Source organism: Colius striatus, chromosome 1, assembly GCF_028858725.1.
Source record: "Colius striatus isolate bColStr4 chromosome 1, bColStr4.1.hap1, whole genome shotgun sequence".
Lineage (NCBI taxonomy): Eukaryota > Metazoa > Chordata > Aves > Coliiformes > Coliidae > Colius > Colius striatus.
Window position 1 is genome coordinate 17,061,065 of NC_084759.1, and position 24,541 is coordinate 17,085,605.

The following is a 24,541-nucleotide window of genomic DNA, read 5'->3' on the forward strand; positions in this document are numbered from 1 at the left end:
CTGGTAAATCAACTTTGACAGCATCTGTTGATACCTACTCTCCAGGCAGTTATCTCCCCTAGTTAAGCCCCAGGTCCATAGTAGTTCCACACAGACTACATTTCCATAGCTTTTTATCAGAATACCAAGGTACAACACCAAACTGTAACATTACCTTTTCACATGTTTGTGGTTACATAAATTAACAAAATGTACCTTGTCCTAGCAGCTTCATCATGTAAAGTATGTAGGCTTTTATATGCAAATAATGTCAGAAGCAGCACAAGATTCTGAGATTAAAAGCTAACTGGACAAAATCAGGTGTCTGAGAAGGGAAAATAACGCCAGGTGGAGGCTAAACAAAGCTGATGAGCCATCTAGACACTTCAAGGATGTCAGTTCAGAACCATGGACCACAACTGTGACTGGAGGGAAAATATGATGGTCTACCTGCAAAAGGTACTCAAACAACAGAAGCAGAAAGCCAGCAAGAAGTAGAGTTAATGTTTAGGATTTTCAAGTAAAGCAGCGGTTACTTAAGGCAAAAACATCAGGCACTAATAGTGATGACATTCATCACTAATAGTGATGTCATGGTTTAGCAAGGAGCTGGTTTTGCTTGGTAACAGGGGGAGGGGGTTACAGTGAAGACCCAGTAAACAGTTTTTGGGCTCTTCCTCGGCTCCTGGGTTCACACCCACCTCCAGCCCAGCTGGGCCAATCTGGCACCTCTGCCATCACTATTTAGGGACGGGAATTTGAAGTGCTTGGAAGAAGGTGTAAGAATGATAGAAGATGGAGGCAACCACACGGACCCCACAGTCAGAGAAGGAGGAAGGAAGGAGGAGCACCAGACCAGAGACTCTGCAAGCCGTGGTGAGAACGCAGCTGTACCCCTGCAACCCATGCAGGGCCATGGCAGGACTGAGAGCCACCAGCAGCTCCGTGTGAGTGAGCCCGGACGGGCGAGGGACTGTGTGGGGAGGCGGCCATGGCACAGGCCGTGTTGGAGAGCCTGCGCGCCGCAGAGCAGCCCCACACGAGAGGCAGAGAGGAGCTGCAGCCTTTGGGATGAATGCACGTCAGAGCAGCCCGTGCAGGGCTGCCGTGTGTGTGAGATATCCCATGGACTTGCAGGGAGGGCTGATGAGGAGCCCACCTGCACTGAGGAAGGACAAATGGCAGAAGCTATCAGGAATAGACTGACTGAAACCCCCACTCCCTGCCCCTCTGGGCCGTTCAGGAGAGGAGGAGGTAAAAACACCAGGGTCAGGGCTCTGAGCTGGGGAAGAGGGGAGGGGTGGGGAGAAGGTGGTCTTAAAGGGCTGGTCACACTCTTCATTGTTCTACCACTCTGTGTTGTTTTATTTTGATTACGTTTTGGGGTTTTAAGGTTATGATTTATTTGATGTTGCATTAAATTATTTTCTGTTTTCTTCCTCAAGCCGAGTAGCCTGGTCTGTTTGGTCCTGGACCTTAAGAAGCGATTAAGCTCTCCTCACCCTTTGGCAATCCTCAGGTCTTTGATACTTGAGGCTAATCATGGTCTTTTGTTCCCTGATGGGTCTAAACCTCGACATTCTGCTAATTCAGTTTATCTGCTCTGGCATACCTGATGAACTCAAGAACAAGCTGGATCAAGTGAGTTCTGGGCAGAGGTTACCTAAGAAGTGGGCTGTTGTGGATGGGGGCATGAAAGGCAGGTTTCCCAGGCCAAGAGGTTGAGGGGTAGGTTCAATTACAGGGGCTGGCCAGCTCATTGGACAACTGCAGGAATAAAAGGAATAAAAAAGGCATTCTCTGTGTCACAGACAGAAAGTGTTCAAGTCATTGAAAAGAGCTGTCGCTTGTAAGGAGAGAGTGGAAATGGCAGATTAAATGCACAACATAATCAAAAACATTAATTTTCAAAATATGAATATGTGGTTTTTTATTTAAAGAGATTACTGTGATGCAAAGGTGCTAAAACAAGCCTGACTTGACAGAGAGTCACAGACAGAAGAGCAACCAGAGTTAACATGTATAGGAGGTCAGTTTTATAGCAAAAGTATTGCTTACAAACTTTTCCTTTTCTGTACTGTTACGCCATAGTTACGCCAATACAGATTCTGGGAAGGAAGGAGGTCCTGGTTTCAGGATGGGGCAGTTGGTCTTGGTTTCCCCTTTCCCATTTTTAAGTACTGATTAATCCCATTATTGTGCTCTCATTTATTAACAGCAACTTTTTCCTCCATTTGCTGACCAGGAAAATGTTGTGCAATGCATGAAAGTCCCAGAAAAGCTTTGGAAATTATAAGCGTCAGCAAAACACGAAAAACAGTGATGTGGGAAAGACTGTGAACTTACAATGGGGAACCAAACCCAGAGAGAGAGAGAAATGTAGGAAGTTCAGTAGGCATATGAAACCTCAGCCCCTCACCGTCCTACCCTGAGAAAGCCTTTTAACACTTCCAACCCTCGGTAATAAGGTGCTACTGCCATATTTGGGAGGTGTGGTCATGGGACAGAAAAATCCTGTATTCTGACTCCCAAACATCTGCTCTCATTGTGAAGCAACTTGCTTCCTAAGGTAACTGAGAGGAAATGAGGTTTTACCAATGAGCAATGCAGTGACATCAAGCAGCTCCCTTCATTTCCAGTAAACCTCACATTTGAGCAGAATGCACTTGTGCTAATAAGTAGCACATTTTAATCAATTAAGAAGGTACAGAAGGTTTACAGAGTCGCAATTTCTTACAAATGGGAGGTGAGTCCCAAAAGATCCTTTAGACAAACTCAGCAGGAACTGTAGGATCCTAAGGAAAAAAAAGGTTATGTGAAACTCTCTCGTGACTTCAAGTAGCTTCAAAATCAGTCCCCTCCATATTATTCTGTTCTCTCTTTTTCTGATAATTGAGAATCATTTTCTCCAGCACTGCAGTGCTTTTAACTGACTCATGCTCGGCAAAGGCTTCCATAATAAGCAGTAAAGTAGCACTGCAAGTGCCTTGCTTTCACTGATTCCCTCTATTAAATCAATATTCATGGTTACATTTGGACATCACTCGACTCTGAAACAGCATCAACATGTCTGGGACTGAGGGAACAGTCTTACTTATTTTTTCAGTACAGGTTTCAAACTCCTTCTGGACAGCTAAGTAACTAACCAGTGAAGACAGCCAGCCTCTTGCACCTTGAGCAGAACTGTCTAAGCTCAAGCCTATGATGGGGACGAGAAATTCTACAGCCTTTGTACCGCATGAGCTTGAAGGGACAAAATCATCTTACAGACTAAGACTTACGGACTAAGAGAGCTCTAAGGAGGGTTTATTGAAACAAATATATACAAAAGCAGCATAGCCCTATTTGTCTACTATCTCTTGTCCAGGCAAATATCTCATATTTTATTGGAAAAGTAAACCCTTTGAAGAGGCCTTTCAGGCTCATATTTCTATGTAGGACTTGTGTAGTTTAGATGCAACATTTTTTAAATGTAGCCCAATTTTTGCTGGGTGCGGAAGAGGTTTTTTACGAACTGCCACAGTAGTGTGAGTAACAACCATATAGGCACACTTCCAGCCTGTGAGTAGCAATAGCTTGGTGTCGTGTCTTGTATACGATACACTCAGTCAGCTCGCAAGCCATAATCACAACACTAGAGCTTCATTCACATCTTGTAACCAGCCTGCTGGCGCTCAGCCGCCTCGGCAGGAGCACAGAAGGCTGGGTGGGATGGTGAGAGGTAGGTTACTTCTTGTGTATAAAAGTAACTGCGCGGTGGGAGGTAACATCTCATAATTAGAACACGGGACGGAAATTAAGGCTTCTACCAACTCTGCCACAGATCGAGTTTGTGATCCTCGGCAAACAGCTCACCAACCTCCCCTTTCCCGTCGGCAAAGACAGGGACAATAAGGCTCAGGGAGACGTGAACAGTAAACCTCCGTAAGCACCCGGAGGCTTCCTCAGATGGCAGCACGACCTTTGCCGAGCCGGGAGGACCAGCGGCCCAGACCCTGCCGCCACCGCCGCCCGGGTCCCCTCAGCGCAGTGCCTCCCCTCTAGCCCCGGACATGGACGGTAACGTCTCGGTTCTTCGGCAGAGTGTTACTACAGCGGCCTTCGCCCACCGCGGCGGGAACCCAGGACACAGCGGATGACCCCGTGTCCCTCGGCCGCCCCCATCGAAGGCCGCCGCGAGGATCGCGCCGTGTGGCTTCCTCTGACGGATTCCGTCGCGCCCCGGCAGCAGGTGCGACCCTGCCCGCCCGGGCCGGCCCAGCCCGGCCTGCCAGCGGCGCGGCGGGAGGGGGCGGCGGCGGCCCGGCGGGCTGGCTGCAGGCCCCGCGGAGCGCCTCTCGCAGCGCCAGGGGCATGTGGCGGCCGGCGAGGTGCAAGCGCCCTTGCCGCCGCTCCTCCCGCCCGCAGCGGCGGACCGGAGCGGGGCGGGCCTGGCCGCGCTGCACTGCGGACGGCGGGCGCCGACCGGCGGGCTGCAGGTGGGTGGCTGCGAGGCCGCGGGAGGCCCGGCCCCGGGCGAGGCGGGGCGGGGAGCGGGGCTGCCCCCGGCGATGGCGGCGGAGGGCCGCTGCTGCCGCCCCGGCGCCGCCCAGTGCCGGGCCGAGCCGGCGCGGTGTCAGCGCGGGGCCGCGGGCCCGGTCCTGCCCCCGGCGCTTCCTCGAGGTCGCCCGGCGGAGGTCGCCCGGGCGGCGGAGGCCGCGGCGCGGCCGGGAGGAGCCGCCGCCGCTCGGTGCTTCCCGGGGAGGTAAGAGACAGCCGCGTCCCTCAGCCCCGCCACGCCGGGGGGCCGGCGCCGGCCGCCCCGTGCCTCGACAGGCCCCTCGGCCGACCCCGTCCCTGCGGAAAGTCTTCGTCGCCCTGGCCGTTGCCGCCCCCGGCGGAAGCCGCGGCCCGAGCCGGCGGGAGTGGCCGTAGTTCCCCGCGGCGGGCTGCGCTGCCCCGTGCCCGGGTGCCGGTCCCGCGCCGTCCGGAGCGGTGGCTGTCCCGGGGGACACCCGTACCCGCGAGTACCGGGAGCCTCGGAAGGAGTTATTTCAGATACTCTTACACACCTCGCCATACCACTGCTTCTAACTTTTGGGTTTGGGTTGGGTTTTTCTGTGCCTGGTTTTGAGTTGTTTGGGGTTTTTTTAATAATTCTGTGAGAGCAGTGGAGATCTACACTGGGTGAGAGAACTGGCTGGGTAAGTTGGCTTGTTCTATTTAACCAAACCATAATAGGCAGAAACCTCGAAAAGCATTGGCAACGCCATTCTCAGGGCTGGCTGTGGCTTTTTGAGTTTCAATCTTTCTTAAAAATAATTTTCATTCACCTGTGTGTTTTGGACCAAATTCCACAGGCATGTCTGAGTAACGCCGGGCATGTACGGTTTTATTTGTGGAGCGGTGACGTTATTTTGTAATGCCCACAGGGGAGGAAACTCTGCTGGGCTGTGTTTGTACAGCACCTTCTGCAGCCCGTCTTGCCTCCTGTCTGGCACTCCCGTGCCCGACTCTGGTTTAGGAGCTTTGATAAGGCCAAATAGCCCTTAGGCGAATGTGTTGCTGAAGGCTAGGCTAGGTAGACCAGTCGCGCTGAACGGTAGACCACACTTTAACAGCAGATGTATTGAAATACATTGTTTACTATGTCTTCTCTTGGTCTGTGTTTGCAAAGCAGAGACATAATTCTTAATTGTGTCTGTTAGGGTTACGCAGTTAACAGCATACTTAAGATAGCAGTAGTGTAGTTTTTGATCTGGACTATTAAAGTATGTCTGAGTGTTCAAAGTGGCACAGGGTACTTCCTCTTCCACCGTCTCCTTACCACTTAGCAGTTGCCCACATAGTGAGCCAGTGAGTTCATGATAACATTTCTTACAGTACCGTATTAGATAAATCTTAATTAACTAAATTTTCTATTTGGTGATGCTCCAGGGTGAGATTACACTTCAACAGAGTGAATGGAGCAAAGCTGCTGGAGCTGCTGTCATTTTAAAGAGAATTTGTTGTGTCAGTATAATACACGTTCACAACTGTTTTAGGGAAACAGGGAAAGAGTTCTGTGTTTTCTCTCTCCCTTCCTCTTTATTGTTTTATTAATTAGACCAAGTAGTCTTGAGAATTCAAGAACTTTTTTTTCCTAAATGAGATGGTTGAACCAATTCAGGACATTTTCTCTTTCTGCAAACCTTGCCGTGTTTATGGGTTTAGTCCAACATGGTTATTACACCTTTATGATTACACTATACTTCTGTAGGGCAGCAGTCACTTAGTGGTCTCATAACTGCTATTACCATTTGTACTCCTTTTTAAAAGGCAGGTTATTATTTACGAGGTCCTGATAGAGCTCCACTAACAATATTCTTAGGCATCTGCAAATTGAAACACACTTAAAATAATGTCATCATATAATCTAAATGTAAGGAGAAGTGGAGTTTATTGAAGGTGTGCAATTTAAAAACAAACCCCATACTCTCAACCTGACAGAGCATGAAGGGATTTATCCAGACTTGACTCATCTGTGTAGACTGTGCATTTCAGGCTGACTGCTGAGCTGAACAACAGTCTGCTGGACTGATTTCACTGAAAGCACATCTGGGTTGTACCAACCTTTACAAATATTACTGATGTTCCAGAGCTGTTTGATTTTGGTTTGTTTTTTAAGAAAACTAGGCTTGCAGTGATGAGACTTGAAAAGGTTGGACACTCAGTTCGATATTTGATGAAACCTATTTCCTGTTCAATTTTACACAGGTAAGTGGAAAACCTTATGGGACTTTTGCCTATGAGATCTTATACATCCAATGTGCAAGTTGCAAATACTCTTTAAACAAGTTGTAAAAAACTGATTCAAAGCGAGTGTGAAGTGAAATAAGGAACTTAAGCTTGAGCTGGGTCAGATTTTGTTATACTTAGGAATGGCAATGGCTAAGAGACGTGATGTAGATGTAGAAAGGAGATGTGTGGTTTAGTTTGACCTCTTTCATTACAGAAGTCATAAAATCTAGATTGGTATTTTCTGCATTATGTCTGTGGAGTTAAAAAAATTAAAATCTGCCCTTGAACAATTAAGGTCCTATGTAGTTTTTTCCCTGATTGCTCTTTATTTTTTAATTAAAACAAATCCTAATCTGAATTTTGCTTCAGCTTCCAATCACAGATCTCTTCATAGTCTGTATTTTAAATCATTCTTAAAACCTGAAGTGTTTGAAAGAGAGCCACAGTACTAAGAAGGTGGGGGAGGGGCAGTGTTATAGTAACTAATAGGAAGGTTAAAAAATCTGTAACATGTAAGGTTGTGGTGTAAAATTGCTTTTTTTTTCCTGTTCTGTAAATATTATGCTGCTGCTTTTGCTGTTCTATGAAGCAGTGTCCGAGAAGGTAGGAAGGTAGGTAGGAAGTCATGGGTAAGGGTTTTTTTAAGTTATTCAAGAGAGATTTCATCGCTTGCACATTTCCGTAGTGTTTGTTGCCATGGCAGCTAGCCAGCGGCCTTATTAGTGATTAAGGGGGTTACACTTCTGTTTTTCTCTGGTGGTGCTAGAAACTGTATCTGACCTACAGTAAGAAACAGATGTTGTACAAAGACTGCAGTGAGTTGCTTCTATAAGGAGTCTGAAGTGTTTCTGTCCTTGGACTGAAGTTATTATATAGTGATGCTTTATATCTCTTATTATCTACAGTTCTGTTTAAAATGCGTCCTGTATTCAGGCTTGCTAAATATTTACAACAAAAGTATCACATGCACTATATGTTTGAAGAAGCCCATTAATTGAACAAACCTGTGTTTTTATGCATGAAAGAACTGGCACTTCATCTAGTTACAAAATTATGTATTTGAGGTAGAATATAACAACAGCAGAGGTGAGACAGTGTAACAAGAAGCAGTCCTTTTTCTTACCTCCTGGTCTCAAACCATGGTCATTTCCAGTTAGCACAGGGACAGAAAATTAATTGTAATCTGCTCATAATTGCCTTCCTGGTAGAGTTATGAAGCATTTGTCTCACCCTATCACCTCCCTCCCCCTCCTTTCTTCCCTTTAAAAAAAAATATATTATTCTTTTCTCTCCATATTTTTCCCTCTGCGTGTCTTGTGGAATAGGCAGCTCCCCATAGCAGGGTATTTTTCACTGTAAAGCTCTGCATCTTTAAATGTTTTTGTGTAACAGCTTGAGGCTCTGTCAAAAACCATGTTCTTTACCATGTTGTTTAGTGATGAGCAGAAATTGAGGGAGGTTTTCATAACCTTGGGGCTTTCTGCTTAGATGAACTAGGCATTTCTCTTTTACCTATCAGGATTGATTACTTCAGGTTAGATCACATTTCTTGTCTAAAAGGCTGAGCTTGCACCACCAAAATCCAAATTGTATTTTGCTTAGTATGAAGTACTGGGCTTGACAGTTGACACTGACTTTCCCATTCTTCAAGGATATTGTATTCCCCAGTTAAGGAAATATTCTAGCTATTTGTTAAACTCAAGCTCCAGTCATTCTTGAATCACAGCTGCAGAAAGAGAATGTTTTGAAAAAGTGTTTTAAGATTTGTGCATCTGTTGGACTGGAAAGGTCTGGACAAGACCTTTTCAGAGTTTGCCCTGGGGAGTGACGAAGCTCACCCGCTGCAACTACAAGATTTGTTGTTCTTCCAGGCTTACCTCACAGTGCCTCTCCTGCCTGCCTATTTTAAGGTTGTATTTGCTTGGCTTACAATACCAGTCTTAAAGCTTCAAAATTTGACACACATCATCCTCCTCTCTGGGATATCTGTGGATGTTTGTGTATGTGTGTGTCTATATATATGTACACACACACACATATACATGTATATGGACAGGTAGATATAGAATAGAATGCTAGACCATCCTAGGGCCTGCCATCCTTTAAATGTAGAAAGCTCCTATGTGCTCACAAACAGAGCTCCAAGTACCTGTTTTAGACCAAAGCCATTTGGTTCCAGGTTCTTTTAGGATAAATATGTCTTTTGCATAAAACCTGTGCAAATTATAGAAAATATTTAAAATGTATTCTGTGTTAAAATTATAGTTTTGTCGAGGGTGGATAATGAGGAAACAAAAGATGTTTTGGAGGAGGGATTTTACTTAGTAAGAAGTTGGTATTTTGAGAAAAGAGTGGGGAGAGGGGGGACAAAGCAAGACATTCAGTGGTGGGAGGGCAGGATAGTTTAATAGATGTTAGTAAACCTCCCAATGGAAGAAATACAGTAATATCTTTTGGTATGAGAAGAATGTCTTGAGAGATGGTTGCAGAGGAGAGTCAGAGATTGGGGAAGTCAGTGAAGCTGGAGGTGTTCAGTAGTGAATGGTGCCACACAGGTTATTCCAAATCATAGAATCATAGAATGGTAGGGTTTGGAAGGGACTTCTAAAGATCATCCACTCCAACTCCCCTGCTCAAGCAGGTCCACATAGATCAGATTACACAGGAATATGTCCAGGTGGGTTTGGAAAACCTCCAGAGAAGGAGACTCCACACCTTCCCTGGGCAGCCTGTGCCAGGGCTCCCTCACATTAAAGAAGTTTTCCCTTAAATTTAAGTGGAACTTTTTCTGTTCCAGCTTTTGTCCATTACCTGAAAAGCAGTCTGCTTGTTGTGAGTAGGTAAAGCTCAGAGTCGGGGAAGAGTCTTAAATCCTTCAGTCCTTTACTAATTGACAAAAACTGTCATGGTAATTGGTAAATGACCATTTGTGTGAACCATCCTCTCCTATGAGCTGTAAAGAATAATGTTGCGAAACCATGAATCAGTCCCATTAAACTTTGAAGTTTTGTGATGAGCTGAAAATTTCTCTTGTGCTGTGACTTAGACCTTTTATTTTAGGGCTAATGAAATTTGGTGGTTTGGCAGAGACTGTCTGGAAAAGCAACAGATTGCATTTTCTTTGTCAGAAGCTGCTTTCCTAGTCTCCTTTTGTTCTGCACACTATTAACGTTAAGTAGCTGGTATGTATAAATCCTCATCTCTGTGCTTTCCTAGTCACCATTACAATGGGTGCCCCGACTCTCCACAGATCTCTTCACTTGTGTCATCTGTAAAGCTAATGATTGAATTATTGAGTTATCCAGTCTTTCCAGCATCAATGCATGGCCTCATCCTTGATGAGAGATGTTTTTCTTGTAGCAAGTATCATCAACACTTTCATGGAGATCTTCACTTAGATCAAGTGGAGGGTCTGAGAGCCTCATAGTGGGCAGCAACATCCCTAAGGCCTTTTCACCTTCAAACATTCAACTGATTTGAAAACATCAAATGATTTCTCCCTTGGCAATAATTCCTATACATACTATTTTTGTAATGTCAGTTACACCTCTGGAAATGATTTCTTCTGGCTTGGGAAGGGCCGTGATGTACAAGTGCCCGGGGCTGTGCACCTGGGTTCAGAAGTCTCTGTAGCAACTACTGGAATTGCTGCTCCCGTTCTTGCTGGTTTTCCAACTGGGCTTTTGATGCTATTGATGAGCTGTGAGTTGGACTCCGTGTTTCTGGAATTGTCGCTGTTGGAATTAGTCTGGGTTCCTTGAAGTTCTTGCTGAAATACAGCCTATGTGTACTGCTGAAACATGAAAATCGGAGTTTTCTGGTCAAGTGTTGTTTCGCCAGCCACTTGTTTGCTTGTCTGTTAATAGCTTTTTATCATAGCCTTTCTGTAGAAAATATCATCTGGATTCATTGATGGACTTTCATCTGGTTCCAGCAAAATATGTTCAGGTAGTGCATACTAGCTGGAGTTTGGCCTTACTACTGTGACTTATTCAAAGTTGTGACTTCTTTTCTCAAGAGCTCTGCCTTCTTCTTTAAAATAACCATTATTTATAAGTGAAACTTGGTAAACCACTCTTGCCTGATAAATTAGGAGAAACAGCTCTTCACAGAGATTTAGCGTTGTGGAGTTATAAAGCCCGTCTTTTTCAAGACTCAAGATAGTTGCCCTTTGGCTTTAAGTGTAACTTAATTGGTACAATGCATGGTCTCTCCATAAGGTTTTGTTCAGTATTTGGTGATGGTCTTCTCTCTGATTTGTTTCACAAACCTGGCAACTCTAAAGGTTTTTCTGAGGCTGTGGTAGCAATATGTAATTTATGTTGCTAAATTTCAGACTTTAGTATGTTACATATTGATTACACAGATTATATATGTTACTAATATGTTATACATTTTGATGGATACAGCTGTTGCAAGACAGACCTTAAATAAGCAAACTCATTAGTGTGAAAAAAAGCAGCAGCCTCTTAAGGTTGATTGTTCTTGCTGTGCTCTGCGTACTTCTGTGAGCAGTTTGAACTGTGCATCTGCTGCTTGGATATACTCATCGGGATGCCCGGGAGAGCTCTGGAGAGGAAACATTTGTAGTGGGCAGACCGAAAACAGATGCCTCCAGCGAGCATCAGTTTAGTTCATCTGCTGATGTGGAATGCTTTTGTGGAAAGTAAAGCCTCATGCTTTGATAAGTGCAAGATGATGTTGCAAAAACAGATGATAATGCCAAATAGGCTGTATTAGCAAGACCGTAGCCAGCAGATCAAGCAGAATGATAATTTGCCTCTTTTTGGCACTGTTGAGATTGCATTTGGAGCACTGTGTCCAGTTTTGGTCTCTGAAGGACGGGAGAAGACACTGACTGGAGCAAGTCCAGTGGATGGCTACTGAAGAGGGCGATTAAGAGGCTGAAGTACATCACGTAAAAGGACAGGCTGTGAGAATTTAATTTGTTCAGCCTTACTAAAAGGAGGCTAAAGGGGATCTTATAGCTGTCTTCAGCTGCATAATGTGATGGTACAGAGAAGACAAAGTACTGTATTTGGAGTCCTGCAGCAAAAGGACAAGAGACTTTACTTGCAAGTTATAGTGAAGAAACTCTGTCTGCAGGTGGATGCTTAAACATTGGAATGGGTGCCTGTGGAATCTCCAGCCTTTGAGATGCTCAGAAGCTGACTCAGAAAAGGCACTGAGCAACCTACTGCAGCTGACCCTGTGTTGAGAGGGAGTTTGTTGAACTAGCTGGCCTCCAGAGAGCCATTTGAAACTAAATTATTTAATTCTAAATGTTAATAGCATCACCAGTTCTGAATAAAGCCATCACATTTGCATCTGTCATTGTCAGATCTAACTTGATGTAAAATGTGAGCTGTGGTGGCCAAAAAGGTCTTAACGCACTAAATATAATGCAGGAATCTGTGCAAGTATTCACAGGACTAAAATCTAGTTGGCCTTCCAGTTCTATGAATCATTTTTCTTCTTTTTTTTTTTTTTCTAAAGTGGAGACTAACAATAGGAAATTTCACCTGCAATATTTATTTCTACTTTACAAACTTCTGAGCTCAGATTGAAATTACTCTGAGATTCTGAAGACCTACAAAAATTATGTGAAATTACGGACAGATGGTTTGTCTCTTTTTGATATATTAGGTTATTTTAAAAAAATGAGCAAGCTGTTCAATTAACATTTGAAATGCTAGGCTTTTGAGTTTGGTGTGGGGACTTCCTCGCGGTCTCTTCTGAGTTCAGGGATATAGTAGATCTGAAAAAAGGAGCCATGCCTAAATGGCAGGTAGTAAAATAGACTCCTGTGTAGCTATTTTCTTGCTGTTTTTTTTTTTAACTTGGATTTGCAGCTACAGTAACCCACTTTCTGCAAGATCTGGCTATTGTTGCTACTTGTCAGGTCTATTAAAAGCTTCCCCAGAAAGTAAGAAATAATTATATGCTAAGTGTGTCTCGACAACCTGCATGACTATCTCTGTCTTCCCTGATTCTTAACTTACTAAGCCTGAGCAAAAATTGGACCTTAACACATTCTTTGGCTCTTTCATCCCAGTAGAGAGTAAATGGCAAGGCTGAAAGTCTTGCAGAAAATCCACTGCTGGCAGCTCTCTCAGAAGGCTCCAGGCCAAAATGACAACTGGAGCAGTGTGGTACAGGCACAGGAATTGTCTCTCAAATAAGCATAACCCTGTGAAGCCATTTAGGGCGACACAGAGTCCAACCAACACCTTGAACTCCATCCAGGAACCCTGGAGATTATGGAGCTCTCTTGCCAGCAGCATGACCTGAAACACAACCTGGCCATGTCGCTAGACAGTTTGAGAGGCCTATTTTCCTCTGACGAGCCTTTCAAGCTCTTAATAATAGTTGGTGGCACAGATAAAAGATGTTAGGTTGATTAGCTAAGTCTCTTAAATTTGTATTTAAATGAAGAGAATACTTTTTTCTTTCACGTAACCATGTTAGTTTTGTTAGAGGATTTTCTTCTGACAGAGCAAATTTGAATAAAAACACTTTGCTAAGCATGACGGCGTACACTTTGTACAGTTGTAGGGATTGTCTGGCTGCCCAATATTGTCACAGGGAAAGTTAATTAGACAGTTCAAATTTTTGTGCTCAGGAAGCATCCAGACAGCGTGACTCATTCTGGAAGTGGGAAGAGATCACATCTAATGTGTATGGCTGGAAACTTTTTTTTCTAGAGTGCTTCGTATGTCAGTGTCTCTGCTTCAACTCATAAACAATAACATTAAGAAAGAAATTACCCTCCAGAAATAATCTTAAAATAAACTCTGTTCCACCATTTGTTGTAGAAGTGGGCAGGGTGTTCCATGCTGCCCTGGTGTTGATGAGAGCAGGTACTCAACAGCCATTTTAGTCCATGGCAAAGGTTTTCAATGTTTTCTGACTTGCCAGCCCTGAGAGCTTCCTGCAAGGCCCAGCATCAAAGCAGATAGACTGCAGGCTAGGTTGTCTTGGGTTTCTTTGGCAAAGTATGTTTAAAATAAATTAAAAATCATTTTAAAAACCCCAGATAGATGCTTTGGTGTCTATGGACTAGAATTTGAAAACCAGGGGCAGATGATTTAGATTTTTTTTTCTGATTTTATTTTAAAGGATTTTTAAGTGGATTATTTTTATAACTTCAGGTATTTTAAGCTCTTGCATCACTCAAAAGAGCAGAAACAAATACAAGATGTTAAGTGCAGTTATGAAGAAAGCTAAAAAGATTGTTAGAGCTACCTCTGGGTGCTACTGGCAGCTGTTGTATTTTTCCATTATCTTTGCATTTTAAAATAAAAAAAAAAGATTTTTTCCCAGACGGGAAACAGTAACTGAGGCCTTGGTCCTAAAGCAAGGCTCACAAAATGGGATGGGTCTTACACATGGCTGTATCAGAGCAGGGAGTGAGGAGAATCTACCCTTACAAACACAGACATTGTTGCAAAATTGAACCTGAACTGGGCAAGCTATGGGAAACATATTATTTACATACCTAGTTAAGAAAAACATTTCCCTGACACATTGGTGGAATGCTATTGGGTGCCTGTTCCCCAAAAATCCCCAAGAATTTCTGGCCACGTAGTTACTTACTGCCCTTGGAAACAAGACTGCTGTGATCGTGCTGTCTGTGTGTGTGTATATGGTTATAGTGACATGTGTGTTTGTGCTGGGTTTTAACCACACTTGAGTTAGAGCATCCACTTAAAGACAGGAAAATCCTTGAGCCTGAGATGTGTCCTTGTGGCAGAGAAGGCCAGGGGTGTCCAGGGCTGCATTAGGAGGACTGCACAGCAGCTCAAGGGAGAGGATCATTCCCCCTACTCAGCACTGGTGGGATATGTCCGTGGTGCTGTGATAAGTACTGAGCTGCCAAGCACAAGAGAGATGTGTACAGACTGGAGTGCATGTAACAAATGGCCACAAAGATGATTAAGGCAGTGGAGATTCTCTCCTATGAAGAAAGGCTAAGAGAGCTGGGACTGTTCAGACTGGAGAAGAGCAGGCTTAAGAGGATCTCATTGATGTATGTAAACACTTGAAGGGAGGGTGCAAAGAGGGCAGAGCCAGGCTCTTCTCAGGGGTGCCCAGGGACAGGATCAGAGCAATGGGCACATACTGAGACACAACAGATTCCCTTTGAACATCAGGAAACACTGTTTTGGGGTATTTTTTTCCATGAGAGTGACGGAGCATTGGCACAGGTTGCGCAGAGAGGCTGTGGAGTCTCCTCTGGATATACTCAGATGATGGCTGGACAGGGTCCTGGGAAGCTGGCTGTAGTAGCTTGAGCAGGGGATTAGACCAGATGACCTCTAGAGGTCCCTTCCAACCTCAATGATTCTGTGATACTATGGAAGGAGCATTGCTTAGGGATCCAGGCCTACAATGAATAGTGGAAGTTATGGTGCTGAGGCAACTACTTTTTCATTATCCTTTCGGCAAACATAGTGAGTTTTTATTTTGTCACATGATCAAAACTATTCCCTTTCAAAATGAAAGTCTCTGCTCCAGAAAATGTATGTCATTTCAGGAGCTATTTCTCCAAGTGGTACTGATGGGTGATGCCAGTGTTTCTGCCATAGCAGGATGCTGCTGTGTGCTTTCAGCGTGGTTGGCCGGTGTGGCTCAAGCCTGTCGGGCTCCTCATGGAGGCAGGCACCTTGTCATCTCATGACAAACAACTCACAGTCACAGCCTTTGTCTGCTGACAGACAATGAGAGATTAGATCTGTTTATACTTGTGGTTAGCAAAAAAAGTCATCATTACTTATAATAAAACTGTTATTTTCTTCTTCTCTTCAAAACATATTGGAGGTTGTCATGTTAAATGTTGCAATGGTTTGTTCAAGTCTTGTGTGCTAATTGAAAGGGATTATACTAGAAACTGTAGATCTTTTAAGATGACAGCCTACTGGAAAATACATCTCTGCTTTTTCTAAAATTTAGAGATAACTACAGGCAGCTGAGTTTTCTTTCAAAGTGTGAAAGAACTATGTGCTACTTTGTTTTGATGCATTTGAAAGTGCATATTTTTCTGCAAAGAAATTACACTTCATTTGAAAACAGTTGATTCTTTTTAATATTGTTTTTTAAGGCTAGTTATTCTCTAGACAAAGCATTACTCACCTTTATCACAATATCAGTTATTTTTCTGAGTTCTGCCAGTTGTTTCACTCACTCCTCTGTACGACTGTAGAGTGGTGGTGGGTTCTTTGTTTTCACAACTGTGTGTTGGTGCAGCCTAGAGGATCACTTACTGTTCCTCATATCTAAGTAAATTCTCTCAAAATGTTTTACTTGAGATAGTTTGCATCTCTTGTCATACTAACTGGAAAAGAAGTATTTCTGTTGCATTGCCACTTCGTAATCTTAAATGTAAGCATTTCCCTTGCAGCTGCCAAGTCCAGCAGTAAGTATAGGACTACAATGGCACGGCAGTGAGTTTTGTCTTCATTTCTATTTGATAAATGCAATGGTATATGATTGATTTAACTTGTGCAGCGTATTTCTGCAAATGCATAATTTATTACTGGAGGCTTAGCATAAGGTTTTACAAGAAAAGATAATTAAATACTATAATGGGACAAGTTGCCTTTCTAAGTGCTGCAATAATACCACTTGAGTTACAGAATGACTGTTTTGTATGCTTGCATAAAATAACTTCTTTTTAAATAAGGCTTTCTTTTCAATGTGTTTGAAACAGCAAAAGTTGGCTGGAACTAGCAGCTATTTTTTTGGGAAGGGGGTGTTTTTTTTCTCTGATATCTTCAGCCTATGCTGCCTGAATTTCCCAGCTGCTCCAGCTCTCCCTCCTTTGGTCTTTCTGATCCTCCCATGCGTGCTTTTCATACCAAAATGGGCAGTGGGGGGAAAGTGACACTTTCCTTCCCACTCCTTGCCCAGCTGAGAAGTTCACCCTGGTCTGTGTCTCTCTGCTGGTCGTTGTCTTTCTGCAGCATCTTATCACCTTATTGCGTGCTGTTTGGAAATGTCCTTCCACAATGGAGTCCCTGAGTCCATCACCTCCAGACAATTCTGGATTTTCTGCTGGCGTGATGTTTAATCAAGTGTCATTAGGGACCCAGTGGATACTGCAGACAATGTCCGATCTCTAGAACCACAGAAATAAGTTTTAATGGCTTTCTGATCTTGCAAGTCCAGAAACTTGAAGAGATGTCACATTTGCTGCATTTTGGTAACTGGATTTAACTTACTGACTCTTTGTGTTTTAGGTATGGTAATAGGAGATTGCTGAACTAGTCCGGCTACTGAGTTTAGAGCTTTTAGCACAAGTAGAGCTTGCTTTGTCTATTTGCACTGTGTACCTTCTAGTGATGCTGTTAGAGCCTCCTGCAGATGTGATAGGTGAGCCACGTGTTTCTTACTAAAGTTTCTTTGTTGAGCTCATCCCAGACGGAGGCTTCATGTACTGGTTAAACCTTAATACAAATGCTTTTCTGTCATCACAAGCATAATTTAATAGGATTGACACCTTGTAAACCTTGGACAGTCCAACTTCTCTTAGGTAAGAGCTGATAAGATGCTTCCAGAATATTTCCTGTGAAATAAACAATGTAAAGTTAAGTCTTCAAATTGTACCTGTTGTGACTTTGGTCATAGTCTGTTCTGCAGCATGGTGTTCGCATGAACATTAATCTCTAACTAAAGGTTAGACCTGGTTCCCCAAAGACATGCATTTAGAGTGTGGAGAGCTGTTGGGGGAAGAGAGGCTATTGTTACTGTAGAAGACATTAAGAGGGCAGGTCTTTCCAAGTAAACATCTTGGAACCGTATTTTTAAGGTAGATTTTTAAGCCAGATCACACACTTGCCCTACTTGTGTTTGTAGTGCCCTAAGTACACAATTTCTGTGTTACAAAGTTCTCCATTTGTACAGATATACATAAAGGATATCATACATGTCCTCTGCAAAGCAAGCATTTCCGGTATTGCAAAAAACAGTGCCTGGCTCATCAGGGAGTTATTCAACTAATGGCTTGCCAAGTGATCCTCCTTGCATTTAAGGGCAGTTCTTGGACACAGGTAAACTGGCCTAGCTTCCTATTTTGCCCACAGAAGTTTTAATATGCTTAACATTATCCAATACTGGCAACTGAGGTAGTCTAAATACCACAGCAGGGTCTGATTAGCTTTTTCAGATCACTGCTTTTATTCACTGTTTGCAAAGAAGCTTAATCCAGTGCTGGAGATCGGGCATCCCACTGTGCTCATGGGTAGCTTTCTCTCACTCTTTGTGTTCACAGTGGCAGAAATTAGTAAGGAGTCTCCTCCTGCCTCTCATTTAAAAGCTCCAAAATAGTGATGTTAGTAGTTACTCTTAGGCATGTTTAGTGGACAGTGCAGAGAAACTGTAGTTGGGGTTTCTGCTTAGTATCTGGGCATGTGATAAATGCATCAGTGTAATAGCATGATGGTATGTGATTTCATTTACTATGTTGAATCACTTTAATATCCACATAAAGCTCAGGAAATTACTCAAGAGTTCTAACAAACCTATTCTCATTCTTTTCTTCTTTTAAATCACAGTAGATGTTTCCCAGCAGATTGCCAGTCCTTGCAAGCAGAGGAGGACAGCTGCCTCTGTGGTTCTCAGTATTGCTTTTAGTCATGTAATGATACTGAGGTTCAGCAAAAATGCTGTTCTAGCAGTCACTCAGATGAACATTTGCAGATGTAGAATTCCTTCCTTCTCAGTGCTGAGCAGTCTTCACTGGGTTATCATCAGTGGCAACGTTTTATCCAAAAGTCCACATTGCTTCACCGTTTTTTATCAAGCATCAAACCCTGCGACTGTTCCATCGCTAAATGTGTGCATTGCAGGGCTTAGTGGTTTTGGAAATGTGGGGCAGTGAGGGGACGGGAAGGTGTTGATTTGAGTTTATGTTTCTATGTGGCTTACTTCAATTAAAATAAAAATGATAAAAATCTATCTAAGGCCCATCTCCTGACTTTTGTCCAAATATTTAGTCATTGCAAAGAGACAGGAAGAACTTGGCATCTAGAACAGATCTGTGAAATAACAGGGCAAGAAGTTCTATTACAAACAAATATGAGTGACTCCAGAACAAAAGGGTGGCTCATAGTTCCTTTCTGTCGAGTGCCTTAACGTTTCAATCCCACTGCTTAAAAATATCCATTATTCTACATATCAATATTACGTGGCTTCAGTTTAATCAGTTTCACCTTCCACTGAAATGACCCACAATGTTAGAGTTTTACCTGTGTAAATGCAGGTTTATTACATTTATTGTTTGAGGTACAAAAGTGTCAGGAAATTCAGAAAGCAGTTTCTGAATACATCTGAGTGTTTAGTGTGGGCTTCTTTCATACCCCCTTGTGTTTTATTCCAGTATGATTAATTTTGCTAACAAGAAAAGGGGACCACAATAGCTACTAATAGATTTATTTCTCTTTAATATTTTTCCTTAGAAGGAACTTTTTGTTTCTGTACCAGAAGGGATATTTCTTAAGACTGATATATTTTAATAGGAACTCACAACTTTTACTACTTACAAAACAAAGAAAGGAATTATTTTTGAATTAGAAACAATGAGGAGAAGCTGAAGTCTGCCCAAGCCAGGTGTTTCTTGTTGGCAGCCTGCTCCCTAATGACTCTGGCTCTCATACAGCAGCTGCCTGCTAGTCTCTTTTGTATGGCCTATTGTTGCTGCACACCCCTCGTTAATACACATGCTGCCCGGGGCAGACCCTGAGAATGACATCAACTTGCTTATCTTAGAAACCTCCGAACCTGATTCAGGGTGGGGAGGTTGCCTTGCATCTGCCTGGCCAACTAATTGTGAGCTCTGCGGGTCGTGATTGGCTCCACAGCCGCTCAGTAATAGGTTAAGCAAAGACATCGCGGGTCCATCTGTTCGTCCATTCATTGTTCTGCTTGCTTGCCTGAAGTCTGCAGCTGAAATCGTGTTAAGGACTTGCTTCTGGAACAGCTACAAGAAACCAATGTCTGTGTGTTTTCCAGCGAACGTAAGTATATGGGCTTCTCTCTGCAGAAATGGGACGTTTCATCTTTCCTGTGTTTCGGCATATCAGTTTGCGTTTGGACAACGTAGCTAGCGTCTGCAGCAGCTGAGAGTTGCACACTGTGGGTGTCTCTTGGAAAAAGAGGGAGAGAAAAACAGTCATGTCTGAAGACTAAATCTATTAAAAAGCAATGATCTTGCCCAGCATGGTCTATTAAGGAACTTTACAAAAGCATCAGTAATAGTTCATTTCCCAGAATTTGAAAGTGGTAGGCAGTAACCACCCACAGAACAAATATCTCATGGAGCCCCCTGGGGAGAAGGGGAAGTTTCAACTTTTAAGTTATAGGTATTTTCCCTTTTTTTTTTTTTTGCAAATAAGCCATTATTTAATTTGTGACAGGTAGAAAAATATGTTTAAAAAAAAAAATCAGTCACCTTTTCCTTTGTACCAAAAATTGGGTGAAATATCCTGCATTTGTGAAAATAGAAGGAGCTCCATTGTGGGCTATCTGAAGGTACAAGGTAGTGCAAGATAGAGCATTAGGATACTTTCAGATGGGAACACGTTCCAGTCAAAAGTTTTGTGCTTTGAAAGCTATTCATAAGCATATCAGATCTAGCCTGGCTATTTCTGTAAAGTTTTTAATCTGTTTTGGTTTTTGTTTTGAGTTCATATGTTAGACTGAAGAACAAACACTGTATATTCCATGAGCCTGTGTTCCAAGGATCTTTTAAAGAAAAAAAACCCACAAAGACCTTCATATATCAGTTGAGAGAGAAAGAGAGCATATAAAAGGGTTAAAAAGAGGTTTGCGTTTCTACCACATGCCCTATTGTGTGAACATATGCATGAGTCTATTGAAAGTTTTCAGAAGATGGGCAGGCCACCAGTTGCTGGTCTCCTGCAGTTCCAGTAGACATCTGTTGCCCCAGAGCATTAACCAATCTGTTCAATGGGACATCTTTCCTTTGTTGGATAGAATGATGCAGACAACAGCACTCGCTGAAATGCAATGGTAATTAAATACATAGAAGCTACAGCAGTAGGTATTTATTACATATTCATTATTTTATTTGCACTGTTGCGGTATCTTTATCATTTGGATAACTGATATGTTCATTTTTTCATTTCTGATGAGCTCTGCATTTCTGTTTGTGATAAGTAATGGCAATGTTTCAACAAACTGTGATTTCAGTATCTTATATTTTGTGTTTAGAAGACATTGCAAAAGTCTGCCTGTGAAAATATGCTGTAGGATGTACCTTCAGAAACTGTTGACGGTCTTTTGGAAAGACACAATTTCTGTTGTACTGTGTATGCCACAAGACACTATTTTACTCCTTGTTATTTTCCTCTGTGAACTAAATTTGCACTAAATTGCTTTTCTTATGCTTAGTTGTAAATGGAAAATATTCTTTATACACATTAAAAGATTAGATGATCTACTTGCTCACATCTGCTTGAGGGATATTTCTGTTTTGTGCAAAGGTGAATTAGTGGGCTGATTATTGTTAATGGTTAGTGGAAAATCATGTTGGCTTCTAAGAAATGAGAAAAGATTACACTTCTACAGTGTAGCAGCACAGTGCTCATCTGGAGTATTACATTTGTATTTGATAATGTCTTTGACTCACTAATACAGTGTTTTAGGCCTTTAACAGTGGACCTAGTGCGAGAGACTGTCATCTTAGACTGTAGTTTAAAACTTGTCCTAAGGATGATGTTATCTGTTTTAAGAACTTTTTGATAAATACAAGTTCTGTTACTCAGCTGTGGTGAGCATAACCAAAAATTGAAGGCTTTCCTGACATGATTTTATTGGCTGGGTTTTGTTTGATTGGTTGCCTCTCAGTTGAGTCAGAATTCATAGCAGATATTTCTCTCAACTATGTTGCATTGTGTCAGCAAGCATACTTTAAAACAATATGTGCACAATGAGAGTTCCTTATAAAATAAAGAGTGCAAGGAGTTCTTCTTATTTGATGTTACTCCTTGGATAAATGTGACCTTTCTGGCTTTCCTGAGCTTTGTTATCACATACACTAGTGTTTATTTGGAGTACAAATGAATTCACACACACTGGCTGGCATGTTGCTCTTCACTAACCAAATCAAGACAAAACAATCAATTCCAGCAGTGTTCAACAGTGACATCTGATTTTCATGGTTCTAATCAATGAATCTCATAAAGGACATCATGTTGGGGCCTCTGAAATCTAGCATTTCTGAGAGATGCTGCTAACCACATATAGGGTCTACAAACTTACAGATATTGTAAAAATCTGTCTGAAAATTTTTTATTTGCATGCAGATTTTAGGCCAAATGCCAGGAATAGTGTGCTGCTTATGCAAAACTATTTCAGGGATCTTTACCTTTGGGCTTACAATGTCAATGTTATTTTAAATACCCTTTTAAAGCACTAGTAGTACAGTATTGGCATGCTATCTGTGGCAGATTTTAATGCTGCTGCTCTTGTTACTGTGTTCATAGAATGGTGGAATGGTAAGGTTTGGAAGGGACCTTTAGAGGTCATTTAATTAGTTTCTAAAAAACATCAGAGTTCTGTGCAAAAGAAACAGTTAAATGTTGGAGCAAGATGGAGACTGACCGGAGTCTTAAAGCACATAGATGCAAGACTGATTATACATTCCCAACAATGGACAAAGCTCAGCTTAGGTCATTTTTCATACATAGTTGTTGTGCAAATCATCTAAAGTATGTTTCATATAATGCCTGATCTTCAGACACATTCATATGCTAGTGACTTCTTTGAATCCCGCTGGAGGGTGTTACAATTGTAGTTGCTGTAAAGCACTTAAACTTCAAGGAAGAAGCATTGAAGAATGACTTAAGTATTATTTTAACTAACACACAGACACAAAAAACCCCCTCTTTCTAATCTATGCACTTCAAGCTTTGTTTATTCCGTGCTGTTAATATGCAACCTCCTCTTCCCCCCCTTCCAAAAAAGCCCTCTCCCTCTACTTTTAGTTCAATACTAAAATGACATTTCACAGTACACGGATTTAGTCAGTGACCCATTATCTCCCCGTATTCTGCAGTGGCAGTACATGAGCCAGCTCAACTTTTCAGTCCAGCTTAAAAGTGTTCCCCCCATTAACTAGACTTCCTCGAGTCAGAGCAGATTGTGGGGTTGGTGGAACAATGATGTCGGGGCTTCCAGATTGGTTTGGCAGCTGCATTGTTCTCCGAGGGGAAACCAGACGCACTTAAGTCCCGCTCTCTTTCATAGGCTTTTGTTCATACCAAATTATTCTTTCACTGTGCTAGTATTCATGATGGTATGTTAAAGGAGCGCATCCTAGCAACTAAAGGCTGGTTGCTAAGCAGCCTCACTTCCAATAGGGGTTTCTTGTTTGAGATTTTTTTTAATTTTGTGTGTGTGTGTGTGTGTGTGTGTCAGTTCTTTGAAGGCCACAGTGTTGGTTTTTTAACTGTATCCCTTTATTGGGATAGTGTTGTGATTTGTTACTAGCACTGTGCTATCGAGTGCATTACATTAGTTAGTAAATCATTGTGTGAAATGTTCATTTCCTAAATTCTCGTTGGGTTTAATCTGGGGTGTTGCTTAAAATCGTAAAGCTTTGAGTTAAGACAAAGTGATGTTCATTGATATGCTGCCTGACAATTACAGCCATGCTGCCTTCTAACAAGATCAGATCTAAATAAAACTATTGAGTGTTTTCTTTCCTATCTGTCTTGCCTAGATTAAGGTATTGGAGATGAAAATGCTGAGAATCTGTTTATTTAATTATTTGAACTAGAAATGCTTAGGCAAAAGTAAGTTTTTGTGCTCTGTAACCACAAAGTTTCACTGCAGTGAGTGCCTATAGAGTCTGCTTTTACTGGACCAGGGACTGGGATTTTTTTTTCTTGATTCTCTCTAGACTTAAGCCTGGATGAGTTTCTTTTGTGTGCACTCTCAGGTCTTTACGCCAAGAAGAGGACAGTACACCCCATTCTAAAAATACTGAGTCATTCTGAAATGCTAATCTATAAGGGGATGGGAGAGTTGATATATTTGCTGACAGAGATTTTGGCTTCTCAAGAGGCTTACCTGTGATTTGTATTAGTATAGATCAAGAGATTCTGTTTGATATAATGGGAGTTTTCTCAGTATATCCTTAATATTTTTTTTTTCTGTAATGTATGTTCAAGTTCAACCAAAGTCCTTTCCGCTATATCTTGCTTTTATATGCTACCTTGCAAGGTGGAAGTGTGAAAGAATTCTTTGTTTCATAGTCCTCCCTTATGTAAGTTCTTCTTTTTCGTAGTAGTCATGCAGTACAATTGGTCATAGAATCATAGAAACATTTCAGCTGGAAGACTTGGGAATGTTGATTGACAGGTGGCCGAACATGAGGCAGCAGTCTGCGCAGGTGGCCAATACAGTGGCATCTTGGCCTGTATCAGGAACAGTGTTGTCAGCAGGAGGAGGCAAGTGATCATTCCCCTGTGCTCAGCTTTGGTGAGGCTGCACCTGAAATACTGTGTCCAGTTTTGGGCCACTCTCCTCAAGAAGGACACTGAGGTGCTGGAGAAGATAAAGAAGTGGACTACCAATCCAGTAAAGGATTTGGAGCACATCTTCTTTGAGGAACGGTTGAGGAATCTGGGGTTGTTTAGCCTGGAGAAAAGAAGGCTCAAGGGGAGACCTTCTCACTGTCAACAACTGCCTGAAAGGAAGTTGTAGCGAAGTGGGGGTCGATCCCCTAGTAACAAGCAATAGAACAAGAGGAAACAGCCTCAAGTTGTGCCAGGGGAGGTTC

The 24,541-nt window shown here is 42.5% G+C and overlaps 1 protein-coding gene across 1 annotated transcript in view; it reads left to right on the plus strand.

Moving 5' to 3' along the window:
- Positions 1-4,114: 4,114 nt before the first annotated feature.
- The window catches only part of ZC3H12C (zinc finger CCCH-type containing 12C), a 45,761-nt gene continuing 25,334 nt past the window's right edge, over positions 4,115-24,541 (plus strand). Inside the window, exons 1-2 of the mRNA XM_061988567.1 lie at positions 4,115-4,210; positions 4,329-4,457. Coding sequence (XP_061844551.1) covers positions 4,115-4,210; positions 4,329-4,457 — 225 coding nt within the window. The remainder of the gene's footprint in view (positions 4,211-4,328; positions 4,458-24,541) is intronic.